Source organism: Scyliorhinus torazame, chromosome 15, assembly GCF_047496885.1.
Source record: "Scyliorhinus torazame isolate Kashiwa2021f chromosome 15, sScyTor2.1, whole genome shotgun sequence".
NCBI lineage: Eukaryota > Metazoa > Chordata > Chondrichthyes > Carcharhiniformes > Scyliorhinidae > Scyliorhinus > Scyliorhinus torazame.
In genome coordinates this window covers 20,540,418-20,565,062 of record NC_092721.1, presented here as the reverse complement: position 1 = coordinate 20,565,062, position 24,645 = coordinate 20,540,418, and the positions used below count along the sequence as shown (strand labels likewise).

Genomic DNA, 24,645 nt, shown 5'->3' with positions numbered 1-24,645 from the left:
TTAGAATCTTGGCTGTGGTTTTTGCAGTGTTTGTGTGGGCTGGAAATGCTTCCACCCATTTGGTAAATGTGTCTGACCACAAGTACATATTTATAGTCATTCCTGCAAGGGGGCAATGGTCCTATAAAATCGATCTGGAGGTTAGTCCAGGGGCCATTAACGGGCCGGGTGTGGCTGAGTTGGGCCTTTTTGGCATATCTGTCGGGGTTATTCTGTGTACAGATAAGACAATTTTCTATGTAATGGCTTACATCGTCCTTTAAATTTGGCCACCAACAAAGCTGTTTGAGATGGGCTGTAGTGGGATCGATTCCCTGATGTCCATGACCGTCATGGAACAAACAAATCAATTGATTCCTGTCCTGTTCAGGAACCACATAAAGGGTGTCCTTTAACACCACACCATCATGTGTGGTCAATGTATTTCTGAACCTCTCGTAGGAGGCTGGAAACTTCCCCTTTACAATCTCCGTGAGATTGCCGTCCTGCTTCTGATCCTCCACTAGATCCCCGATCTTTGTCTGGGTGACCTGAACTGCACTTACTGACGTGCTTTCGGGGGGTTTCCAAAAATATCCATGTCTGGAACCTGCCTTAGCCAGTGCGTCGGCTCTTACATTTCCAGGGGGGGAGGAACGATGGTGGCTGCGGACTTTGATGATGCCAAAAGTCCTGTTCTGGGCTTTTTATGGCGGAGTAATGGGGCTGAGGGGAGGGGTTTTCCGTCTGCGGAAACAAATCCTCTTGCTTCCCACAGGGGCAGAAATTCCGTAAGGCTGTTACAGACATAGAGGCTGTCCGAGTATATGTCTGCTGGGCTGGGGAAGGAATCTGGGTGTTCAACTATATATGCTATGGCCGCGAGATCTGCTGCCTGCGCGCCTAAGTGTCCGGGTAGTTTCAGCGATATTTCCTCGAGGGCGCGTCCCTGCGCGTCCTCGACATAGATCCCGCAACCTGTTATGCGCTGCCCATCCAAGACTGTGGAAGATCCATCCACATAAATCTTTATGGGCTCACATGTGTCCGTGTGCGGGGGGGCTCTGAGTTGAATTACCTATCTTTCTGGGGAGTGTTTTAGCGATAAAGGGGCCTGTGTTGTGGTGTGGAGAGATAATCTCACATTCATGGGGGGGTTCCGGGGTACTGTAAATTGTCGGCTAAGTAGGTGTGTGTCTTTGTCCTTTTCACAGTGATGTCCCGTCCCTGCAAGAGAAGGGTCCATCTAGCTGCTCTTATTTGGCTTACTGTACCGTCCTTGAGTCGTCCATCCAGTAAAAGTTGGGTGGGGGTGTGTTCGGTCAGAATTATGATGGGGTTCAGTCCGGTAATATATGAAAGGTACTGGACTGCCCAGAAAACTGCGAGCAGGTGCCCCTCACAGGCTGAAAATCCCTGCTCCACAGCATCTAAAAGTCTGGAGGCGTAAGCTACGGGTCTTATAACTGGTCGTGCCATTCCTGGAGGAGCACGACTGAAAGGGTGCGGTCTGTGGTCGCTACCTCTATGGCGTAAGGGGAAAGCGGGTCTGGAACTTGTAGTGCAGGGGCTGCTATGAGTGCCTGTTTTAAAGAGTCCACAGCATCTGTATGCTGCGGAAGCCATTCCCAGGGGGCTCCTTTCTTTAGGAGGTCTGAGAGGGGCGCTGCCTTGCTGGCGAAACCATCAATGTGGTTTCGGCAGTAGCCAACCAGCCCTAAAAACGACCGGAGGGCTGAAACGTTCTGGGGAAGGTGCAATTTAGCAATCGAGTCAATCCTTTTATGCTCGATCTCGCATTTACCGTGTGTGATAATTGTTCCCAAATATATCACTTTTTCTTCCAAAATCTGGGCCTTTTTGGGGTTGACTTTACAACCAATTGAATGTAATAGTTCCAGGAGTTCGGACAGAAGTTCAATGTGCTCTTCCTTGGTGTCTGTCTGCAGTAGTAGGTCGTCTACATACTGTACCAGACATTCGGGGCGAGAGAATTTTGCTAAACCATTTGCCAGCTGTCGGTGGAAAATGGAGGGAGAGTTGTGGAAGCCTTGTGGCAGGCATGTCCACGTGTACTGCTGTGCTTTAAAGGTGAAGGCAAATTTGTACTGGCATGCCTTTGCCAATGGAATGGACCAGAATCCATTACTGATCTCCAAAACCGTGAAGTAGCGGGAATTGAGTCCCTGCTTGAGCATGGTCTCTGGACTTGTTGCTACGGTGGGGGCTGCTGCTGGGGTGACTTTGTTGAGTTCCCGATAATCGATGGTCAGTCGCCGTGATCCATCGGGCTTTCTCACTGGCCAAATCGGGGCATTATTAGTAGAGGCTACTGATCTAAGTACGCCCTGCTCTAATAAGCTCTCTATTACTTTTAAGATTTCTCCCTCTGCCTCTAGGGGAAACGCGGGACAATCTTTTCACTACCCACTTCTCGTTATGGGCCTCCTCTGAGGGATCATAACTCGTACAGGCTGTTTTTGGGGTCTAGGGTCAGGTCCTGTTATTTGTACGGAGCCAGACATCCGTCCACAGTCGTGCTTGTGGGTCGCGAATGCTGCCCTGTTCTTTTGCAAAACTGCCCTAACCTGCTTGTCCGTACTAAGCGTGGTTGGGTTGAACCAAAATTCGCCTACGGCGCTAGTTTTGTTCATATATTCGCCAATGTTGAGCGTTGCGGGGGCTCTTGCGGATTTTACCATCTTCCAGACACACTGGTTGACTGGATCGAATGAAAGGTGGTGGGAATTCATGAAATCAATTCCCAGAATGTGTTCTGCTGTGTGGGGCAGGTCAACTAAAACGACGGGGTGTTTGGTGGTGATGGTTCCGATTTGAATGGGTACAGGGACTGTGATGTGTCCCTGCTGTGAGTGGCCTGTAAAGCCGCTGAGGGTGATAGTGGCTGTAGTGGGCCACGTGTCCTTTTGAATTAGGGTGGAGGAATTTATGGTGTTGCGGGACCCTCCTGTGTCCCAGAGAAATTCGACAGGCTGTCCCCGAATTTTCGCTGCAACTACTGGTCGTCCTGAACTATCCCAAAGGGTGTCGCACCCAACTGAGGGAGCCCGTACACCGTCAGTCCGTTCCGGTCAAGTCCGTCTGATCCGAACGGGCGCTAGCGCTATGGATGGGCTCTGTCTTTTTCTTAATCAGAGTGCCTGTCTGTTGGGCTCGCTATTGCTTTTTAGGGGCATTGCACTCTTTCGTGAAATGTTCCAACTGTCCACAGTTGTAACACTCCTGTGACTTGGGTGGGGGGGCTGTTCTTTCCCTCATTTACCCAGGCGGGGTTGTGATGTGTTTTTACTGCCTGCATATCTGCGGCGGCCTGCTTTTCCTCGGTGTTTTTAACTGCGGGATTACTTTGAACAGATTGCTCCCAAACGCGGGACAATCTTTTCACTGCCCACTTCTCGTTATGGGCCTCCTCTGAGGGATCATAACTCGTACAGGCTTTCTGTCCTGTATCTGTGGCATGGGAGATAAGGGTACGGGTCCATTTGGCCATGTTGTCTGGGGACAAATGGGCACGGTCTACGTCTCCGAAGACTGCTGCGAAGTGAATCCACAGGCGTCCAGCGAACGCTGTGGGGTGCACAGATTTCTTCTGCCTACATTTATTGAGGCCATCTACGGGGTCACCACGGTTATACCCGATCGCATCCAGGATCGTGGTATGCATTTCTGCAAGGGTGCCTCCTCCTACATTCTGTGGGTCGGGAAGGGCTGCTGCTACCGACGGATCTAAACTTAAAACCATGAGCTTTACATGCTCTCTCTCATCCAGGCCGTACATGTTCGCCTGATGTTTAACCATGGCAAAGAAATGGTGGGGGTCTGAGGCGGGGAGGAACGGTGTGATTTTCTCGCACGCGTCCCGTAATTGGGTCACTGTTAAGGGGGTGGAATATAGAAATTCCGCATCGTCCGATGTGGCTGTGCGGTGGGTGGTTACAGGGTTCATTGGAGCTTGAACTATCTGCTGTGTGGGGGGTTGGGGTGCTTTCCTCTTTTGGGGCTTTCCCTGCGCACATGTTCCCTGAACATATCTCTGCGCTGTTTCGTGTAACCCTTCCCAATCAGGGCCGTCTTCCTGGTCTAACTTTTCCCCAAAGGTTTCCTGAAAACCTTTTTGAACAGAAAGCAGTGATTGCAGCTCTGCAATCTGCTTCCGTCACTTTGCATGATCTAAGGTGCTTTGTCTTTGTTCTGTGGTGGCAGCGTGGAGTGCTCTTAGTGCTGCCTTGAGATCACTACACTGTTTTTGTAATGCCTCTACCTGTTTTTCTGTTTCTTCTCTTACCAGGACTGCACGTTGCGTGTCCTGATAGGCCTTTTCATATTGCGAATGGAAACTGCTTAAATGCGCCAGACAAGACTGGTGACTCCGTTTGGCGCCAGCCACCTCTCCATCTTTTGCTGCCAATTTCCTCCTTAATTCTAAATTCTCTTTTTCAACTTCGCTTACATCGACTTTACTCATCCGATGTATGCCCTCAACTTCTTTGCGGAGCGTCTTGACGACCTTCTCTGTGCCTCGTAATTGTGCCAAACAGGACACGATTGCCATTGGCTTGCGAGCTTTTCCCAGGCTCTTTTTGTGTATGTCGCTCAGGTTCTCCCACCAAGTATGCCCTATACTTCCGGGACCTGATTCCTCATTATCACAGAAATCATTCCACAGGGGCCATCCTTTCCCCTTGAGATATTTCCGGATTTCCTCCTCCCAGGTGGGACACTGTCCCACTCTACTGCTGCTGGTCGCTGCGACCGCAAATTCCTCAGGGTTCATGAGTATCTGCATTGCCATCTTTCCTATCCGACTGCTTCTTCTAAATTTGGAACAAGGGGCTAAGGCGGTGTTGTAAATGCGGGTACGGCTTTCGCTACTTTCCGAAAATACAGACTTCCGACAGTTTTGACGCAACAAAAATCTATCCGTTTTACCTTATAGCCCTGTTAGTTACGCATGCATACACACTTCCGAATTATGAATATTGATCAGTACTGCTTGAACACTTGTGGTTTTCTGTTTCCAATTGGGTTTCCAAGTCAAATTTCTTGGGTTCTCCCGGAGTGGTTTTCCACTTCTAGACAGGGTCCCGTCAGGATGTCGCCAAAATGTTGCTTGTTTTAGCCTTAGTTTAATCGCTCTTGTTCTATCACCTTTGCTCTTGAGTCTCCAGGTATCTTTCCGATACCGCCACGTGGTTCAAGTCCGAGTAATGATCAATAATCCAACATACCGCTTAGTAAGAGTTAAATCAACGCACGTTTATTATATACAGTAATCAATACTTATACATATATTCTACTTCTAAGCCACTTCCTACAACTAACAGGCCAATACTTAACTTTAGAAATGGCCCACCAGGTCAGGGAAACAAATGGCCTTTCGTATGGGTTCTGAGCCTGCGGGATTCAAAGCGGGTACAGGTCGATAGTCAGGAGTGCCTATCTCGTAGCGAGCGTTGGAGTAAGACATACGGTTCTCGCGGCTGTTGTAGAAGGTCAGCAGAAGGGTCTCGAAGGGTGGAGAGAGGAGTAGAAGGGGTGGAGAAGGGTCGATTTGAACTTGGCCCCTACTCTTATAGTCCCCAGAGGCTTCCCGCCTTTCGGGGCGGACCTTGTACCTGGTTCCAAGTGATTGGACTTGGTCCCAATCACTTGGTTCGATATTCTCCAATGCTGGAGCGATTCCTTGATCGATGGGCGGTTTCGAGGTGGTCATTCACCTCTCTTTGTATAAGCTCCTGTTGACGCCAAAAAGTCTGGGTTGGCTTTGTGTGTCTAATTTGTAGCATATTGTTCCCGGGGATTGCTAATTACTATTCAGATGGCTGGTGTGTTATGTTGATGGCTGCAGGTATCGATTCTGTCTGGCCTCCCCAGAGGCGAATACACTGTTTTACCTGCAGCTGTCTGAGTCACGTTGGCTGATTTTCCCATCCGCCTCTTCCGTTTGCCATTTTAAATCGGGGTTTGGCCATTCTAATCGGGAGTTAGCCATTTTAACCAGCTACAACATTATAACTAAAGTTGTAAGATGCTTGTACATTTATACAGTACCCTTCCTGTCCCCAACATTATCTGTTTTGTAAAATGTATTAAACCGCTGACTTCTAAGTTCCAGCTTTCAGTTTGGATGAAGGGTAGATATCCAAAACATTAACCTTTCTTTTCTGTTTACATATGCTGATAAACCTATATATTGCAGCGCTGATCATTTTGTAGCTGTTACACAATATTATAGCTGGCTGCATTTGTGTTAACATCTTTGGCACAATCTCTTGAGGTCTCATCTCATCTCTAATGATTTCTCAGAATTGTTGCTCTAGATAAATTTCACCAAATTCACGAGACTTTAACAGTGAACTTTGTGTTTGCGTGTGTGTAGTTCACCATTTTAAAATTTAAAAAAACCTTGAAAAATAGAGAAAATTAAAAAATACACGTTTTTTCTTATCAGACATAACTCACGTGATCCATCAATGAAATAACTGTTCTGCATTATTTCAGGACTTGAAAAGGAGGATGGACCTAAGACATCTCTATATCTGCAGTGTGGACCCTCCTGGATGTACAGATATTGATGATGCTCTGCATTCTCGAGAGTTAGAAAATGGAAATCTGGAGGTAATTTCTGATACATTTGAATCTGGTTACAAACTGGATTAGGAATGTCTCTTTTCCACTTGGAACAAAAATTAAGATTGCATCAGAGAAAGGGATTGTAATAATTCTAATATCTGGTTTGCTGCAGTTTATTCCACAAAATTGCAAATAGGTTGGCTAGCTGTCCACCCACCTCTTATAAAAATGATACCTCTGTGGACAATTCACATCTTTGGGTTGTGGGCGTGAAACCCACGCAGACACGAGGAGAATGTGCAAACTCCACACGGACAGTGACCCGGGTCCTCAGCGCCGTCGTCCCAGTGCTAACCACTACGCCATGTGCCGCCCCTCTCTGTGGGCAATTCTTGTCCTGTGCGCACCATACTTGGCAAAAGTTAATAACATCCATATTTCTTGCAGCTGATTGCCTGATAGAAAAGATTAATTTTAGAAAAGTTTAATTTTAGTAATGTGCAATTTTCTTAAAAGGTTCAAGAACTGTTAAAAAACTTTATTGAAAACAATTATCAACTGTTTTATTTCACCACTTAAGGATTCAAAATTAAGTTTGTAATGTAATACGGTTGCAAAAAAGGACTTTGATATTTCACAACATCGCCACCCAGTGTCATCACCCTCAGTAAGAAGCAATATTGAGGCTCCTACTTTACTTCTGCTATGTATCATAATGTTGCTGCTGTCAAGTATCTTAAGGATATATTCCAGTTAGGCTCAAAATTGGTGCAAAATTGATAAGGCAGCTGCCCAAGGTGACATATGGAAGGTCTGAGCTGTATTCAGGTCCAGGCAAGTTGTGAGCATCTAGTAATCCCTTCATTGCTGCTTGTCAGTTTGGTCTACAGACAATTAGTTAGGATGAAAGAGCAAGAAGGGTCAGCAACGAATCCTAAAGATTTTTGCAGGAGGAGGAAAATGGACAGTTTTGTGATACTCCATCCCTGCAAAACAATTTAAAAATACCATATGTGCCAAGTAATATAAAATGAAATCAAAATATATTGGTTTTCCTGTAATTTGTGCACCATAAGGCATACATTATGAAACAATGGGTAGTGTACTGCATTTTACAGGGGACGGGCAGAATGCACAATACAAGCCGCACCCTCCCCATGCAAGCCTGCCCTACCACCACAAAACACTGGGAGGGCTACATTGGCAACTCCAGAAGTTCTGGCAATTCCAAAAACTCAGTAGTGAGTATTTCCGGGGCTGCAAACAGTCCCAAAAAGAAAGCCCAATTGATCCTGGTGTGAGGTAAGTCTGGAGCATTGGGTGAGGAGAGTTGGGCAGTTTGGTGGAGATATTGAGGGTAGAGCTGATGGTGGTGGGGGAGAACGGTTTAGGGAGCAGGTGAGTAGGAAAGAAGTGGGGTTGTGTTATCATAGGGGGCTGCCCTTTCCTTCCCAACATTTTAAAAAGAGGCACACTTTCTCTTACCCACACTATTGTGTTATGGTGTGGGCAGCGTGTTATCAGGATTAGTTGGCTTGTTACCAAACTCAATTGACCCTTATTACATATGATGAGAGGACACCAAGATTAGTGTGTTGCATGAATGAAACCAAGGCTGGGTGGTAGGGTGATGGGCTGAGTGCCTGCCTTATTTTATCCTCCTGAAATATCCTTTGATTTACCTCCAGAGAGTATTTTGTTCATGTAATGAAGATAAAATGCTTGGAATAAAATTCTACCACATTGCAATCTTTCTATCATGTTTCAAAAATATATGAAGCAAAGTGAGTACTATACAATTCATAAAAATTTTGCAGCACCAGAAAATGGCAAGCCAGAATATCTCATCCTCTTAACCTTTCTTGGAAATAACCAGTTAGTAAAAAGCCAAGTACACGTGACCAGTACATTAAAATATAATTCTGAATGGACTGAGCCAGTGTTTTCGTTATTGCTACCTTGAAAATCAAAGTGCTGAAAGGAAAAGTAATGAACAGAAGGAAGAGAATGATACAAAAATATAGAAAGATATTGGATTAAAGAGAACAAAATTTGAAAATAAAATTTTGATGTCAAGAAATTAAAAGATGGAATAAAGAGATATCTTGAGTACCCAGTTCCATCTAATATTGGTGTCATGTGATTTTGTTGTGTCAAGTATTTATTTTAAGCACTAACTAATTTCCATGTGTATGTTACCTTTCGAGTTGAGCATAGTTAGCAAATTGGCTGAAACATATAACCATTTGTTCACATTATCTTCAATTCCAGCAGTTATGGAAATACAACACCAAGGATTGAAATACAACACATTTTGTGCAGAAATCTGTTTTTATTTAAACTACTGTGTTGACTGTGATTTGAGAAAGTGAGGTTAATGTTTTGTGTGCTATCTTTGTCAGAACTGGCAAATGAAGTAGCTTGTTCTTTCATTGCTAATTACACCAATGTTAAATTTATTAAATAAGGAAATCTAAACAGTCAACAAATCAGAATATTGGGCGTGATTTAATTTACTTTTCTCTATCTCTGATTATTGAACAACTTTGGAATAGTAGGATGTAGCAAAATAATTTCTGAGAAATGTTGGGAAAACAGCTGGACTCCTGAGGGTTAATAACATTCTTAATGTTCCAGATAATTTTGCATTCTTCTACCAATAGTTAATCTATTCCATAGTCTGAATTTTTTGCCAATTGGGCGCCCGCACATAGTGGGCCTGGAAACGAGCACGAAACACAATCCCGCCGCAGTTGACCCCAGGGTGCGATTTCAATTAACAACAGTTAGCACGAATATTAAATTCATGGTGGCATGGTAGCATAGTGAATTGCACTGTTGCTCCACAGCGCCAGGATCCTCGATTCGATTTCTGCTTGGGTCACTGTCTGTGCGGAGTCTGCATATTCTCCCCGTGTCTGCGTGGGTTTCCTCCGAGTGCTCCGTTCCTCCCACAAGCCCCGAAAGACGTGCTATTAGGTGAATTGGACATTCTGAATTCTCCCTCAGTGTACTTGAACAGGTGCCGGAGTGTGGCGACTAGGGAATTTTCACAGTAACTTCATTGCAGTGTTAATGTAAGCCTACTTGTGACAATAAAGATTGTTATTATTATTATGAAACGTGTGCTGTGAAAGGCTGAGCCCTGCCGGAGACGGTGGAGAGAGGGCAGGCACCGAGAAAAGGAAGGGTACGGGCTGGCATTTTCAATGTGCCCCGTTAGGGGAAGCTCAGCCTCTGTGAGCTGTCTTTGGAAACTGCTGATCCTTGAAAAATAACGGCAAAACTATGCCAAGAGCGTCCAGGCAGCACAATCATATATAGATCTCAGTCCCCAGACACATTTTGCTAATTTTCTTTGAGCCCTGACCGTTCATCCTACCTTGGATTGAGGTTGCAGCTTAAACTAATGGCCGCCTTGCCAATCGGCCTGCCGTCAGCTGTGAAGACGATGTAAAATTCCAGTCAATTAATTTTAATTAATTTAAAACTGGGCTCTTGATTGTTGGTAGGCGTGCTTCCGACACTTTAGCGCACCCCTGCTGACCAGAATATTGCGTGATGACATCAGGAAGCACGTCTGACATTTTGTATAATTTCAAGCGCCTCCATGTCAGGCATGCATCCGAACTGTGTATGTAAACTTCTGGCCCATGTTTGTGTGGCAAACTAAAGCATAACATGTTCTATTTCTGGTAGCATTCAGAGGTTGTATGTTTCACGCGCTACAACCCTATGTGTGATTAAAATATTTTTTATTCCGTAATTTTAGATGTTGTCTGAGCACTTTAGGAATAATATTATCTGTGAATGTTCCAAACAGGTTGGAGTACATATAGCTGATGTGAGCCATTTCATCCGACCTGGTAATGCTCTGGATAAAGAGTCAGCAAATCGAGGGACCACAGTATATCTTTGTGACAAGGTAAGGATCTTCTAATTCTAATTTTAATTAAATTAATTTTGAAACAAATTATATTTAATTGGACTTGCTTTGTGCATAACCATAATTATTTTGTAACTGTTCAAAATGACAATGCATCAATTTTGAGTGATGCATTTGTGCTGTTTTGGTCATGAAACTCACAGCTCTAGGAGATGTATTGTTTTATTTCAGTACAAGCGCAATAAAAGAGGGTGACATGACAGCAATAACACTGGTATTTTTGATTTGTAATAGAGAATTGACATGGTTCCGGATCTACTCAGCTCTAACCTTTGCTCCTTAAGATCCAACGTGGAAAGGTAACTAGCTTTTTGTGCATGTTTCTTCTATAGCTATAGAAAGGTACTGATTGAACATCCAAGTGCATTGTCCTTTCTTCCTCCTCCCACCCCACCCATCTGCTTACAGTGTGTAAATTAGATGATTTAACATTCATTACACAGTGAATTTGTCAGATACCTGGGAAGGAGCTGCCAACTCCTTCAGACTTAAAACTGAGGATAACAACAGATCAAATTTATAGTAATTTGATAAATCAGTTCCTTTATTAAATTTGAAGGTTTTGACAGTCACTTAATTTGTGTTCAATTATTTTATAGGTTTGCATTTTCTTGCATTTGGGAAATGACACACAATGCTGAAATTCTACATACAACTTTTACAAAAAGTATTATTAATTCTAAGGTAAAGTAATATTTTATGCCCTGAGCCCAGGAATTTATTTCATTCACACCACTTTCCCTAATGTGGCTGCTTAATATTTTGATTGGAGACAGAAAACAGGACAGATGAAGAGAATGTTGAGGGGTCATCATGAAGTTTTATTTAAAATATAGCAAGCCATTTAAATTTCCCTCGGAATAAATTTGTATGAACGCAGAAATCATTTTGAATCTCGTCTATTTTAATCCTTAAATGTTCCTTTTTTTAACAGCTGTAAAAGAAGTATGTTGCATAAATGTTATCTTCACACAACTTTATATGGCATATCAGCCTAGATATTTGTCTTATGCCACTCACATCATTTATTTATTAAAATTTAAATCTTTTATACTTCATGCCAGTATATTACCTGGGTATCTAGATTTCTGAGGCATTGTTCAACTAATACTATCCAAAAAATGTCAGATAATTAACTGGCAGTCATTACTGGATAATTTTGCAATCGTAACATTACAATTACGTTATATCTTTCATTCTGTTCGTTGCTTATTCAGGATTGACATTGATTGTTATGGCAGTCAACTGATTTGGATAAAAGGTCCTTCCAGAACCAAAAGTGAACTAAATAACCCCATTTCTTCTATAATGTATTTTTGAAAACTTATTTTTAGTTACGTGGTACGAACCTAATCTTGTAGTGTAGATGATAGTGAACTGATAAAATCTGAAAGATTAAATTGCAGTCTTTTAACCATTCCTTGGTATTTATTATTGTGCTCAATAGAATAATAGTATTATCCTATTAAACCTGAGCAATCTTTGTTGTATTATGTATTCAAACACAATAGCCTGTTATTTATTTGCTGACATTTTTTGTGTGTTAACTAGAAAGCAAGCTGTGAACATTGAGCATGACATAGGAATGCTGTCAAATTAGTTTTTGAATACAAATGTTATGATGGCAGAATATTTTTGAAGTATTATCCTATTTAATAAAAAGGTCAGCAAGAAAAACTATCAACATTGCTCTAATATGGTTTGAAATGTAATGTTTGATCATTTTAACCCCTACATATTAAAGCAAAATAGAGTATGTACAAACGAAGTAAATAAATAATTAGTTTTCATCGAGAGTAGATCAATGGCAGTTAACTAGATGTAACATTGTCATGTCTTTCTGAATTCTAATGTTGCATTTTGAAGGCTGTGGGAAGCAATTCCGTATAAATTTGACGTTTGTATTTGTATCTGTTTCTTGTGGACTTGCACATTGGTATAACAGGCATCACTCACATATGCTGAAGCACAGATGAGAATCGATGATGAAAACATGCATGATGATGTTACATTAGGACTTCGCCGTCTAAATAAGCTGGCAAAGATTCTGAAAAAGAAGAGGATTGACAATGGGTGAGATTTTGAAGTTTTTTTTCAAATGCAAACAAAATACTCTTTGCTTCCTAAAATGACCCAGGATTGTTATCTATTATTAACTTTTGCTTCTGAGTCACAAGGTTCTGGGTTCAAGTCCCACGTCAGGACAAAGCCGAGCGTTACCCCAGTTCAGTACATTCCGTTAGGCATAAAACTGAGACTATGTCTGCCCCCTCATATGATTTAAAACATTTTTGTGACACGATTCAAAGAAGAACAGGGAGGTTGTCCCAGTGCTCTGCTCAAATGAATGACGCTAATAGGATAATTCACTCAGTGCTAAATATGTTCTCTCTAAATACAATATTCTCTTAGAGGTTTACAGCATGAAAACAGGCCCTTCGGCCCAACTTGTCCATTCCGCCAGTTGTTACCACTGAGGTGGCCCCAATTGCCCGCATTTAGCCCAATAGAGTCATAGAGGTTTAATGTTTTCTTGGATCTTGAGCCTTAGTTGCCGGGGGAACCTGAATGCTGTTGTTGAACTGAAGGCTGTTTTTGTTTTCAGTGCTCTCACTCTGTCTTCTCCTGAAGTCCGGTTTCACATAGACAGCGAGACCCATGATCCTATCGACCTGCAAACCAAAGAATTAAAGTAGGTGCTGCAGATTTTGAATATTGGGTAGCTTTGAAAGTCAGCAAATTTAATTTTGTAAAATGATTTGCTCCTTTATTGTAAATGCTTAAACCTAATCAACCTCTAAAGATACAGATAAAAATAGAATTCTGTTTGAGATTTATTTATTTTTTAGGCAGTTAATTTTGAGAAATGATGCACAGGAGCAATTTATTCAGTGATTACAGTACATGATTTTTAATGAAGTGCTAAAATTGATTTTCAAACCACAATATGCATATAATTTGTTTTTGTCGTTGTACGTCTGTATGACAGGCACTAAAACTTTGATTATATCCAGTGTTTTTTTATAAAGTGACAAAAACATTTGATACTTGAACTGTTTTCTCTATCGCAACATGTTTATTCGTCTTAACATTCCAGAATTATTGTGCTTCTTTCTTTAAGTCCTTCATTTATTTGAATCAGACTGTGTTTTAGGTTAAGCCTCACTCCAGGAGTTGAGCATGAAAATCTAGGTTGACATTCTCCGTGCAGTTTATAGGGTTTGCTGCATTGTCGGAAGTGCTGTCTTTCAAAGAAGACATTAAACCAAAGCCCATCGTCAGTCTCAGGTGGGAGAAAAATAATCCATGACATTATTTGGAGTATTCCAGCCAATATTCATCCTTCAATTATTAATAATATGATTTATTATAATCATAAACAGATTATCTGACCGTTATCACATTGCTGTTTGTGGAAAATTTCTGCATGCAAATTGTCTGATGTGTTTGCTACATTACAACAGCAACTACTCTTCAAAGTACTTCATTGGCTGCAAAGTGCTTTGTGATGTCCCGAGGTCATGAAAGGTGCTATATAAATGCAAATTGTTTTTTTAAAGCATTTTTGTAGCTCTGAGCCACAGCTAGTTGAATGAATCAATTTATTATTTTAAATGTAGACCGGAATTCGCCGACCATTCGCTGATGGCAGGATTCTCTAGTCCCGCCAGCAGCACACCCCCTACTTGCAGGTTTCCTGGTGGTGCCGGGTGACTTCAATGGGTCTTCACATTGACAGCGGCGGGAGCAGAGAATCCCACCGCCAGCGAACGATGCGCTGCCTCCTGCCGCTGAGAAACAGGCAGCTGGGAGGCCGGAGAATCCTGCCCGTGGTCTCATCAATACTGGTATAATTCAAAGGCTACAGTGCAAACCTGTTATATTTCAGTGACATTTTAATACTAGTAGTTATAGAATTATTTGGCCCCCATTTATATTTGTATCCACGTGGCAACTGATGGTCAATACTTAGCGTAGGTGCAAATCCAGAATCATTTGAAATGGCTGTACCAGTCATGTCTCTGGGGTTCACCATTTTCCCAATTATTTCCCATTGTATTCTAATGATGTGACTTCCGTTAGTAGATGCTCGACAGTAAACTAGTTGAATGGGCTAATTTACATGATGCAGCGTTGTGTCTTGCACAGTTTGATTATTGCTATCAACTTAGAATTATGAAAAAAGATAATGTTATTGGGAATATTTCTTTTGTTCCCTCCCTGACCTGAGGTGTTTAAGTTATTTGGAGCAATTCTGCAGTTACTCTGGGTTAGATCAGGCTAGCTTAGTATACAGACTAAGATTTGAACCTCGGATCTTTGAATACCATTTGTTCAGCTACTTGCAGGGTAAACCTATTGCATCTTTCGGTTTGGAATTATTAAGGTTTATACAAGATTTTAAACTTAGAAATTTTCTTTGTACCTTCAGAAACATCGTGGGGCTGGTTCCACCTGCTGGCAGTAACAGGATTTAAATACTGGTTAATGTCTCCCTGTTTTTATTCTCCAGTCTACCCATGGGATAAACTACGGTAGTCTGCCTGAACAATGTCCCATCTATTGGCCAGAGCTTTCTAGTCATTCACGCCGGTGGCGTACCGCTGCTGCGCGGGTTTCATGGTAGCGAGGGGTGCATTCAATGGGAAAGCAGACTATTCCGTCACTGGCCAATGGTGGGTGCCTCTGCGAAACACGTGGGGTGCGTGGAAAATCCCACCTGTTGTTTCAATTAAGATGTTGTAATTCTAGTTTTTTGGAACATCACTTTTAATCTTCTTCTGAAAGCACTCTTGTATGTTTATGCAAGTTTCCATCATTTGATTTTTTTTTTGAAGAATAAAGGGATTAAGGGTTATGGTGTTCGGGACGGAAAGTGGAGCTGAGTCCACAAAAGATCAGCCATGCTCTCATTGAATGGCGGAGCAGGCTCGAGGGGCCAGATGGCCTACTCCTGCTCCTAGTTCTTATGTTCTTATGATTGCAAAACTCTGCATGTTGCAAGAAAGGGAGAGGAAAGCCAAAACCTTCAGCCAAAACATTGAAATCCAAAACGAGACACCTAATCTGAGAAGTAATTTTTTTGTTTGCTCATGGATTTGGCCATTGCTAACAAGGCTAGAATTTATTGCCAATCTTTAACTACCCTTGAGAAGATGATGGCGAGCTTACCTTAAACCATTGCTGTCTGTGTAGTGTAGCAGAGTGGGGTCATTTCCTGTACCGGCTGACGTTTTTAAAAATAATATTTATTGTCACAAGTAGGCTTACATTAACACTGCAATGAAGTTACTGTGGAAAGCCCCCAGCAGCCACACTTACCTGTGGCTTAGAACACACTTAACACCAGTACCTGTTCAAATACACAGAGGGAGAATTCAGAATGTCCAAATTACCAAATAGTATGTGTCATAATATACATCAGTACATTATGGTGCAATCATATACACACGCTGATGACATGCAGTAGGACCAACCAGCGTACATAACACCGCAGCCAATCACCAGTGAGAGCACAAGCATTATAAAGACAGGTGACAGGAGAGTTCCCACTCATTCTAACAGTAGCCAGCTTGGAGCACAGAGCTCACAGCCTGCATCACAGACATTCACCATGGGCTGAGTGCCTCACCATAGCTAGTGATAGGAAAGGGTGCACAGTTAAGCTGGTATTGCTTATACCCACATTTACAGTATGTTAGCATAGTTGAACAGTTAATAAAATAGCGTTACACCACATCCAGCATTGTTGGCTCGTTTGTGAACCAGAACACCCAACACAACATGGTACAAGGAGTGGCCGCAATCTAGCACTTGTGAGACCGACCTGCAATTTCTCAGCATTCCGGCATCCTACAGCATGGAGAACATCAACCCGCCGCCGCCGCTCCGCATCGCTGGCAATCTTGGGGTAAATTGGAAGATATTTAAACAGCGCTTCCAGCTCTTCCTCGAGGCCACGGACAGGGAGAATGCATCGGACACCAGGAAGATATCCCTTCTTCTCTCCACGGCTGGGCAACATGCCATCCACATCTTTAACTCCCTGACATTCGCGGACGACGAGGACAAGACCAAGTACAAGACGGTGCTCCTCAGATTTGACACTTCAGTGTTGAAGTCAACGAAAGGTACCTTGCAGAGTAAGGACGAGCCTTTCCAATCCTATTTAACACACCTCCGCATCCTCGCGCAATCCTGCGGCTACGGGCCCACCTCCGACTCCATGATACGCGACCAGATTGTTTTTGGGGTCATATCGGACACCCTGCGTCAGCAGCTCCTTAAAGCTAAGCAACTAACCCTAGTGACTGCCATCGAGACCTGTGTCCTGCATGAGAATGCCACCAGCCGGTACTCCTTCATACAGGCAGCTGAAACGGCGCGGCAAGGGCCCCATGAGGCGGAATTGGTCCAAACGATCAAACGCCTCCCGGGCCGCAGTCTGGAGGAGCGTGGCCATTTTGTGTGCTTTCCGAGGCCTCCCGCGCTTGTACGCGCCAAACAAGGGGACGGTGACGTGGAGGAACGTGATGCGCAGGCCCGCAGCACGCAAGACCATACCGCGCATGCGCGGTGGCGCAACGAACGCACTGACGTCACGACGTGCGGCAACTGTGGCTCCGCCCACTTAAAGCGGCAATGCCCTGCAAAATCGCGACAGTGCCTACGCCGTGGCAGGCTTGGCTACTATGCTGCCTGCTGTCGAGCAGCCCAGCCTGCCAACTCTCAATGATTTAACCAGCCTCGCAGGAATGTTCGGGCAATCCAACCCACCTTCACCGAGTCCGATCCTAACTTCATGCAGACCAGTGCCACCGGAAAGGGAGCCTTTTCGAGTTGCTGTCAGAACCAAGAACAGGCTGTCCCTGAATCGAAAGCACCAGCCGCTGTTGGTGCACAGCATTGATCCGGACGACGAGTGGTGTGCCACCCTGACGGTCAACCCGAATTCGCCGCCCACCTCAGAGACTTGATTTATGAGCCTTACAATGTTGGACTCAATGCTTTGTTCTTTCATCCTGTTTCAGCATTTCACTAGTTTGTTTATAGCATTCGTTATTAGTTTTGTTGTTGGTGTAACACCTTGTTTTTCTTTTCTCTGCACCAGGCACCTTCCCGTGTATATAGACTAGCCTCATGTACATAGTTATGTAAATACTGCACACACATGGTCAGATACACTCATTACACGTTATTTATTCTCACATAGGCACATGTTCTTTGTAAAAAAGGGGGATGTCATAATATACATCAGTACATTATGGTGCAATCACATACACACACTGATGGACATGCAGTAGGACCAACCAGCAATAATAACACCGCAGCCAATCACCAGTGAGAGCACAAGCACTATAAAGACAGGGGACAGGAGAGTTCCCGCTCATTCTAGCAGCAGCCAGCTCAGAGCACAGAGCTCACAGCCTGCATCACAGACATTCACCATGTGCTGAGTGCCTCACCATAGCTAGTGATAGGAAAGGGTCTACAGTTAAGCTGGTATTGCTTATACCTACGTTTACAGTATGTTAGCATAGTTGAACAGTTAATCAAATAGCGTTATACCACTTCCAGCATTGTTGGCTCGTTTGTGAACTAGAACACCCAACACAACAGTGTGTCTTTCGGGACTTGTGGGAGGAAACTGGAGCACCAGGAGGAAACCCACGCAGACACGGGTAGAAAGTGCAGACTCCGCACAGACAGTGACCCAAGCTGTCAATCGAACCTGGGATCCTGGCGCTGTGAAACCATAGTGCACAAAGGCCCCGCCTTCTCAACCTTGCTCCTCACCTGAGGTTTGGTGATCCCCCGGTTAAACCACCACCAGACTGTGGTCATCCGGGACTATGGTGACTTTACCGTTAGTGATTTTTTTCCAATTAAGGGACAATTTAGTGTGGCCAATCCACCTACCCTGCATATCTTTGGGTTGTGGGGGTGACACCTAAGCAGACACTGGGAGACTGTGTGAACTCCACACGGACAGGGTCCGGCATCGAACACAGGTCCTTGGCGCTGTGATACTTTACCTGTAGATGCACCCACAGTACCATTAGGCGGGGATTTCTGGGATTTTGATCCAGGAGGAATTAAGGAATGAGTTATAGTGTGAAGTCAGGATAGTATGTGACGGCGGGGAACTTGCAGCTGATTGTGTTCCCCTTCCTTTAGCAATAGAGGTTGTGATTTTGGAAGGTGTTGCCAAGGAAACCTTGGTAAGCTGCTCTGCTACGGTGTATCTTGTAGAGGGTACACACTGCACCCATGGTGAGTTGGTGGTGGAGAGAGTGCCAATTAAGTGGGCTGCTTTGTCCTGGATGAAATGAAATGAAAATCGCTTATTGTCACAAGTAGGCTTCAAATGAAGTTACTGTGACAAGCCCCTAGTTGCCACATTCCGGCCCCTGTTCGGGGAGGCTGGTACGGGAATTGAACCGTGCTGCTGGGTCTGCTATAAAAGCCAGCGATTTAGCCCAGTGTGCTAAACCAGCCCCTAATGGTGCTGTCAAGCTTGTTGAGTGTTGTTGGAGCTGCAATCATCCAGGCAATTTGTATCACTAGATAAATGTCCAGTATGATGGGTTCTAAGCTGACAATTAAACCTTGTTAAAGCGTTTTTCTAACTTCATTTGCAGAGAAACAAATTCAATGGTAGAAGAGTTCATGTTGCTGGCCAATATCTCGGTTGCACAGAAAATTTATGAAGAGTTTTCAGAGTGTGCACTACTCAGAAAGCATCCAGCACCTCCACCATCAAACTATGACATCCTTGTCAAAGCAGCAAAATCCCAGGTGAGTAAATAGGGTACTGGTTGCGATGTTCCCTTAATTGCATAAGATTGCAATAAGGTGGTGCTGTGGGATGTTGACATTTTTGAACTAGTCTGACTAATGTAAAGTTACTTCAATTGCAGTCTGTTTGCTTTTTAAGTGAAATAGTACATAATTCAGTTTGTGAAGATATCTATAGGCCTCTGAAAAGTTCCAGAGATGTAGAGGAAAGGATTGCAAAGATGATTCTGGATAGGAGCGAAAGCAACAGGGTAGTTGTTATGGGGGACTTTAACTTTCCAAATATTGACTGGAAACGCTATAGTTCGAGTACTCTGGATGGGTCCGTTTTTGTCCAATGTGTGCAGGAGGGTTTCCTGACACAGTATGTAGATAGGCCAACGAGAGGCGAGGCCATATTGGATTTGGTACTGGGTAATCAACCAGGACAGGTGTTAGATTTGGAGGTAGGTGAGCACTTTGGTGATAGTGACCACAATTCGATTACGTTTACTTTACTGATGGGAAGGGATAGGTATATATCTGGGGGAAAGGCAATTATGATGCGATGACGCAAGACTTAGGATGCATCGGATGGAGAGGAAAACTGCAGGGGATGGGCACAATGGAAATGTGGAGCTTGTTCAAGGAACAGCTACTGCGTGTCCTTGATAAGTATGTACCTGTCAGGCAGGGAGGAAGTGGTCGAGTAAGGGAACCGTGGTTTACTAAAGCAGTCGAAAAACACTTGTCAAGAGGAAGAAGGAGGCTTATGTAAAGATGAGACATGAAGGTTCAGTTAGGGTGCTCAAGAGTTACAAGTTAGCTAGGAAGGACCTAAAGAGAGAGCTAAAAAGAGCCAGGAGGGGACATGAGAAGTCTTTGGCAGGTAGGATCAAGGATAACCCTAAAGCTTTCTACAGATATGTCAGGAATAAACAAATGACTAGGGTAAGAGTAGGGCCAGTCAAGGACAGTAGTGGGAAGTTGTGCTTGGAGTCCGAGGAGATAGGAGAGGTGCTAAATGAATATTTTTTGTCAGTATTCACACAGGAAAAAGACAATGTTGTCGAGGAGAATACTGAGATTCAGGCTACTAGACTAGAAGGGCTTGAGGTTCATAATGAGGAGGTGTTAGCAATTCTGGAAAGTGTGAAAATAGATAAGTCCCCAGGGCCGGATGGGATTTATCCTAGGATTCTCTGGGAAGCTAGGGAGGAGATTGCTGAGCCTTTGGCTTTGATCTTTAAGTCATCTTTGACTACAGGAATAGTACCAGAAGACTGGAAGATAGCGAATGTTGTCCCCTTGTTCAAGAAGGGGAGTAGAGACAACCCCGGTAACTATAGACCAGTGAGCCTTACTTCTGTGTGGTCAAAATCTTGGAAAGGTTTATAAGAGATAGGATGTATAATCATCTGGAAAGGAATAATTTGATTAGAGATAGTCAACACGGTTTTGCGAAGGGTAGGTCGTGCCTCACAAACCTTATTGAGTTCTTTGAGAAGGTGGCTCAACAGGTGGACAAGGGTAAAGCAGTTGATGTGGTGTATATGGATTTCAATAAAGCGTTGGATAAGGTTCCCCACGGTAGGCTACTACAGAAAATACGGAGGCATGGGATTCAGGGTGATTTAGCAGTTTGGATCAGAAATTGGCTAACTGGAAGAAGACAAAGGATGGTGGTTGTTGGGAAATGTTCAGACTGGAGTCCAGTTATTGTGGTGTACCACAAGGATCTGTTTTGGGGTCACTGCTGTTTTTCATTTTTATAAATGACCTGGAGGAGGGCGTAGAAGGATGGGTGAGTAAATTTGCAGATGACACTAAAGTCGGTGGAGTTGTGGACAGTGCGGAAGGATGTTACAAGTTACAGAGGGACATAGATAAGCTGCAGCGCTGGCTGAGAGATGGCAAATGGAGTTTAATGCATAAAAGTGTGAGGTGATTCATTTTGGAAGGAATAACAGGAAGACAGAGTACTGGGCTAATGGTAAGATTCTTGGCAGTGTGGATGAGCAGAGAGATCTCGGTGTCCATGTACATAGATACCTGAAAGTTGCCACCCAGGTTGAGAGGGTTGTTAAGAAGGCGTTTATTGGTAGAGTGATTGAGTTTCGGAGCCATGAGGACATGTTGCAGTTGTACAAAACTCTGGTGTGGCCGCATTTAGAGTATTGCGTGCAATTCTGGTCGCCGCATTATAGGAGGGATGTGGAAGCATTGGAAAGGGTGCAGAGGAGATTTTACAGAATGTTGCCTGGTATGGAGGGAAGATCTAATGAGGAAAGGCTGAGGGACTTGAGGCTGTTTTCGTTCGTGAGAAGTAGGTTAAGAGGTGACTTAATTGAGGCATACAAGATGATCAGAGGATTGGATAGGGTGGACAGTGAGAGCCTTTTTCCTCGGGTGGTGATATCTAGCACGGGGGGACATAGCTTTAAATTGAGGGGAGATAGATATAAGACAGATGTCAGAGGTAGGTTCTTTACTCAGAGAGTAGTAAGGGCATGGAATGCCCTGCCTGCAACAGTAGTGGACTCACCAACACTAAGGGCATTCAAATGGTCATTGAATAGACATGGACGGTAAGGGAATAGTGTAGATGGGCTTTAGAGTGGTTTCACAGGTCGGTGCAACATCGAGGGCCGAAGGGCCTGTACTGCGCTGTAATGTTCTATCCCATGTGGGTACTGAATAAATCTCTCAGATCATCATTTTTAACCTTGTTGTTTTGAGTGTGCCTTTGGTAAGTGTTGTGAAAAAATTGGGGGGTGATTTTTAAGTGCTCATTTTGTAGATTCTATTGTTTTTAGTCGAGAAACAACACAGCACAAAGTTTGAATAATTAGACCTATTTTTAAAAAGTGAATTGATAGTTTGCAATTTCTTATAAAATACTTAACCAATCTGATGATCAAGCTAGGTCTATCACTCTGCAGGAGTCCGAACTATCAAGCTATTGACAAATAACCTGGAATGTTTTTTTTACAAAATAGTTAGAACAAAGCGCTCAGTGAAATCCAACAAAAGGAACATAAATGTAAATTTGCTAAGTGGACACAGTATTAGCATGTCTTAAGGTATAAAGTTAAAATATATATATATATATATATTGTATACAATGGTGCTTGATTTATTTCCTGTTCATCAGAATTTAGAGATCCGGACTGATTCAGCCAAAGCCCTGGCAGACTCTCTGGATAAAGCTGAAATTCCTGGCTCCCCATATTTGAATACACTTTTGCGAATCCTGACAACACGTTGTATGATGCAGGCTGTCTACTTTTGCTCAGGAATGGATACTGAGTTTCATCACTATGGCCTGGCATCGCCTATCTATACTCATTTCACATCACCAATCAGAAGGTGTGAATCTTGTATCAAGTGTTTTTTAAGTCTTTAGACCATGAATAAAGTGAATGTTGTGTTGAAAAGCATTTTCATGCACAAGTCTCTTATAGAGACAGTGGCCAGAATTTTCCAGTCCCCCTGCAGAGGGTCCAGTGTGCCATTGAAATCGTCATTCACATCGGTGGAGTGAGGAGGTGGAAAATTCCAGCCAGTATTTGTTTTTCCCAAATTGATTAGTGTAGACCACATGGAAGTATAATAATTCCTGTTTTTAAAAACTAAGGAAACATTCTTTATATTTAATATGCTATTATTTCGATAAAATATAATTTGAATCCTATTACATGATCTGATCAAGTATCCAGTATATTTTGTCATAGAGCATTTGGCGAGCAAATGCCAGATATTTAAGTCTTGTTTTAAATCTTGTGTTGTACTTTATATCAGTAATGTGATATTGGAAGTTTCACTGACTTTTTTTTAACCTGTATTGTAATAGATGTTACTTTGATAATTTAGTCACTTGTGCCTGGATCTTGCCTTTTTGTAGATATTCTGATGTAATAGTACATCGTTTGCTGGCTGTGGCAATCAATGCTGACACTACCTACCCGGATATCATGGACAAGCACAAACAACAGGCTCTGTGTAATAACCTCAACTATCGCCACAAAATGGCACAGTATTCCCAGCGGGCTTCTGTTGCATTCCATACTCAGGTAAATAGAAAATTATTTATTCATGAATACTTCAGCCAAAACCTCATACCTCATAAAAGCTTCACTTTGTAGAAATGGCTGTTTCCAGATTCGGATGTTCACTTCAATGATGGTAGGTTTACTGCTAATTATTGGTAAGGAAGATATTTTGCTACCAGGCTAAATAAAATATGTTAAATGCTTTTTCTTGTAGTTTTCTTTCCTTCCAATCCCTCCCAAATCATCACAAAACTGTAATATAACTACACAAATGAAACTTTCGACTGTTGTAGTTTAAATTAGTGATATGTGGAACTTGTCCGTTAAAGATCTTATGTTGGCATGTCACCGCTGTATGCAGGCACAGTTAAAAGTCATGAAGCATTTTCAATCTTTTGAAGTAACAATTTGATTTTGAGTGGAAGTATTTTTTTTATTGAATATTCAGTTAATAGGGCAAGTCAGCTTGTTTGTTCACACTTCCTTTGTGTGTTTGCCATAAGATTCTAAATTCTTTCTGTCCAATGTTATTGCAGTTATTCTTTAAAAACAAGGGATTTGTTGATGAAGTCGGTTATATTCTCTTTGTGAAAAAGAATGCCATTGTGGTGCTTATTCCAAAGTTTGGTTTGGAGGGCACGGTCTTATTTGAAGAAAAAAGCAAGCAATCTCCCAAATTGCACTACAGTGAAGAGGTACAAAACTTTCTTTCCATTCCTTTTGCAACTAATTATATTTGGCATCTTCCAAGCTAGTCAATTTAATTGTGCATTTAGATTTAGAATATACAAGCAATATCTTTATTACTTTTACTTTTTCAGATCCCATCTTTAACTGTAGAAAGCACAGTGTTCAACATGTTTGACAAGGTAACCGTGACAATCACGTTGGATGCATCAAATGTCCAGCACCAGAAGATTAGAATGTCACTGGTTGAGCCAGTGGTAAGAGTTCAGTTTTATTTAAACTTTCTTAGTTGGAGTCTAATTGTTCGATTTGTAATCCATTTGACACATGTTTGTTTTAAACGTTTATATAGTGCTTGTCGTTTTTAAATTGCGATATCCCCTCCTGACACGAATGCTGCATCTTTAATTTGTGGCTAATTTTAAGATTGTATTATTTATGCCCAGATTCTGAATCCGTCCAGTTAGGTAACTTCTCTTCAGCCATATTTTTACACTGCCCCTTTCCAAAACTTTTGGTCGTCTTCATTTTCTTTATTTATCTAACGTGTAGAATACAGAAACAGGTTTCTGTATGTGAGGAACATAGTAGAAATATAGGTGATTGTAA

The 24,645-nt window shown here is 42.8% G+C and overlaps 1 protein-coding gene across 1 annotated transcript in view; it reads left to right on the top strand.

The window, feature by feature from the left end:
• Window positions 1-24,645, top strand: part of dis3 (DIS3 exosome endoribonuclease and 3'-5' exoribonuclease) — a 64,559-nt gene that overhangs the window by 38,100 nt on the left and 1,814 nt on the right. The window contains exons 10-20 of the mRNA XM_072476130.1: window positions 6,502-6,618; window positions 10,397-10,498; window positions 10,754-10,818; window positions 11,119-11,203; window positions 12,465-12,592; window positions 13,125-13,211; window positions 19,162-19,318; window positions 22,452-22,666; window positions 23,202-23,370; window positions 23,886-24,044; window positions 24,171-24,293. Coding sequence (XP_072332231.1) covers window positions 6,502-6,618; window positions 10,397-10,498; window positions 10,754-10,818; window positions 11,119-11,203; window positions 12,465-12,592; window positions 13,125-13,211; window positions 19,162-19,318; window positions 22,452-22,666; window positions 23,202-23,370; window positions 23,886-24,044; window positions 24,171-24,293 — 1,407 coding nt within the window. The remainder of the gene's footprint in view (window positions 1-6,501; window positions 6,619-10,396; window positions 10,499-10,753; window positions 10,819-11,118; window positions 11,204-12,464; window positions 12,593-13,124; window positions 13,212-19,161; window positions 19,319-22,451; window positions 22,667-23,201; window positions 23,371-23,885; window positions 24,045-24,170; window positions 24,294-24,645) is intronic.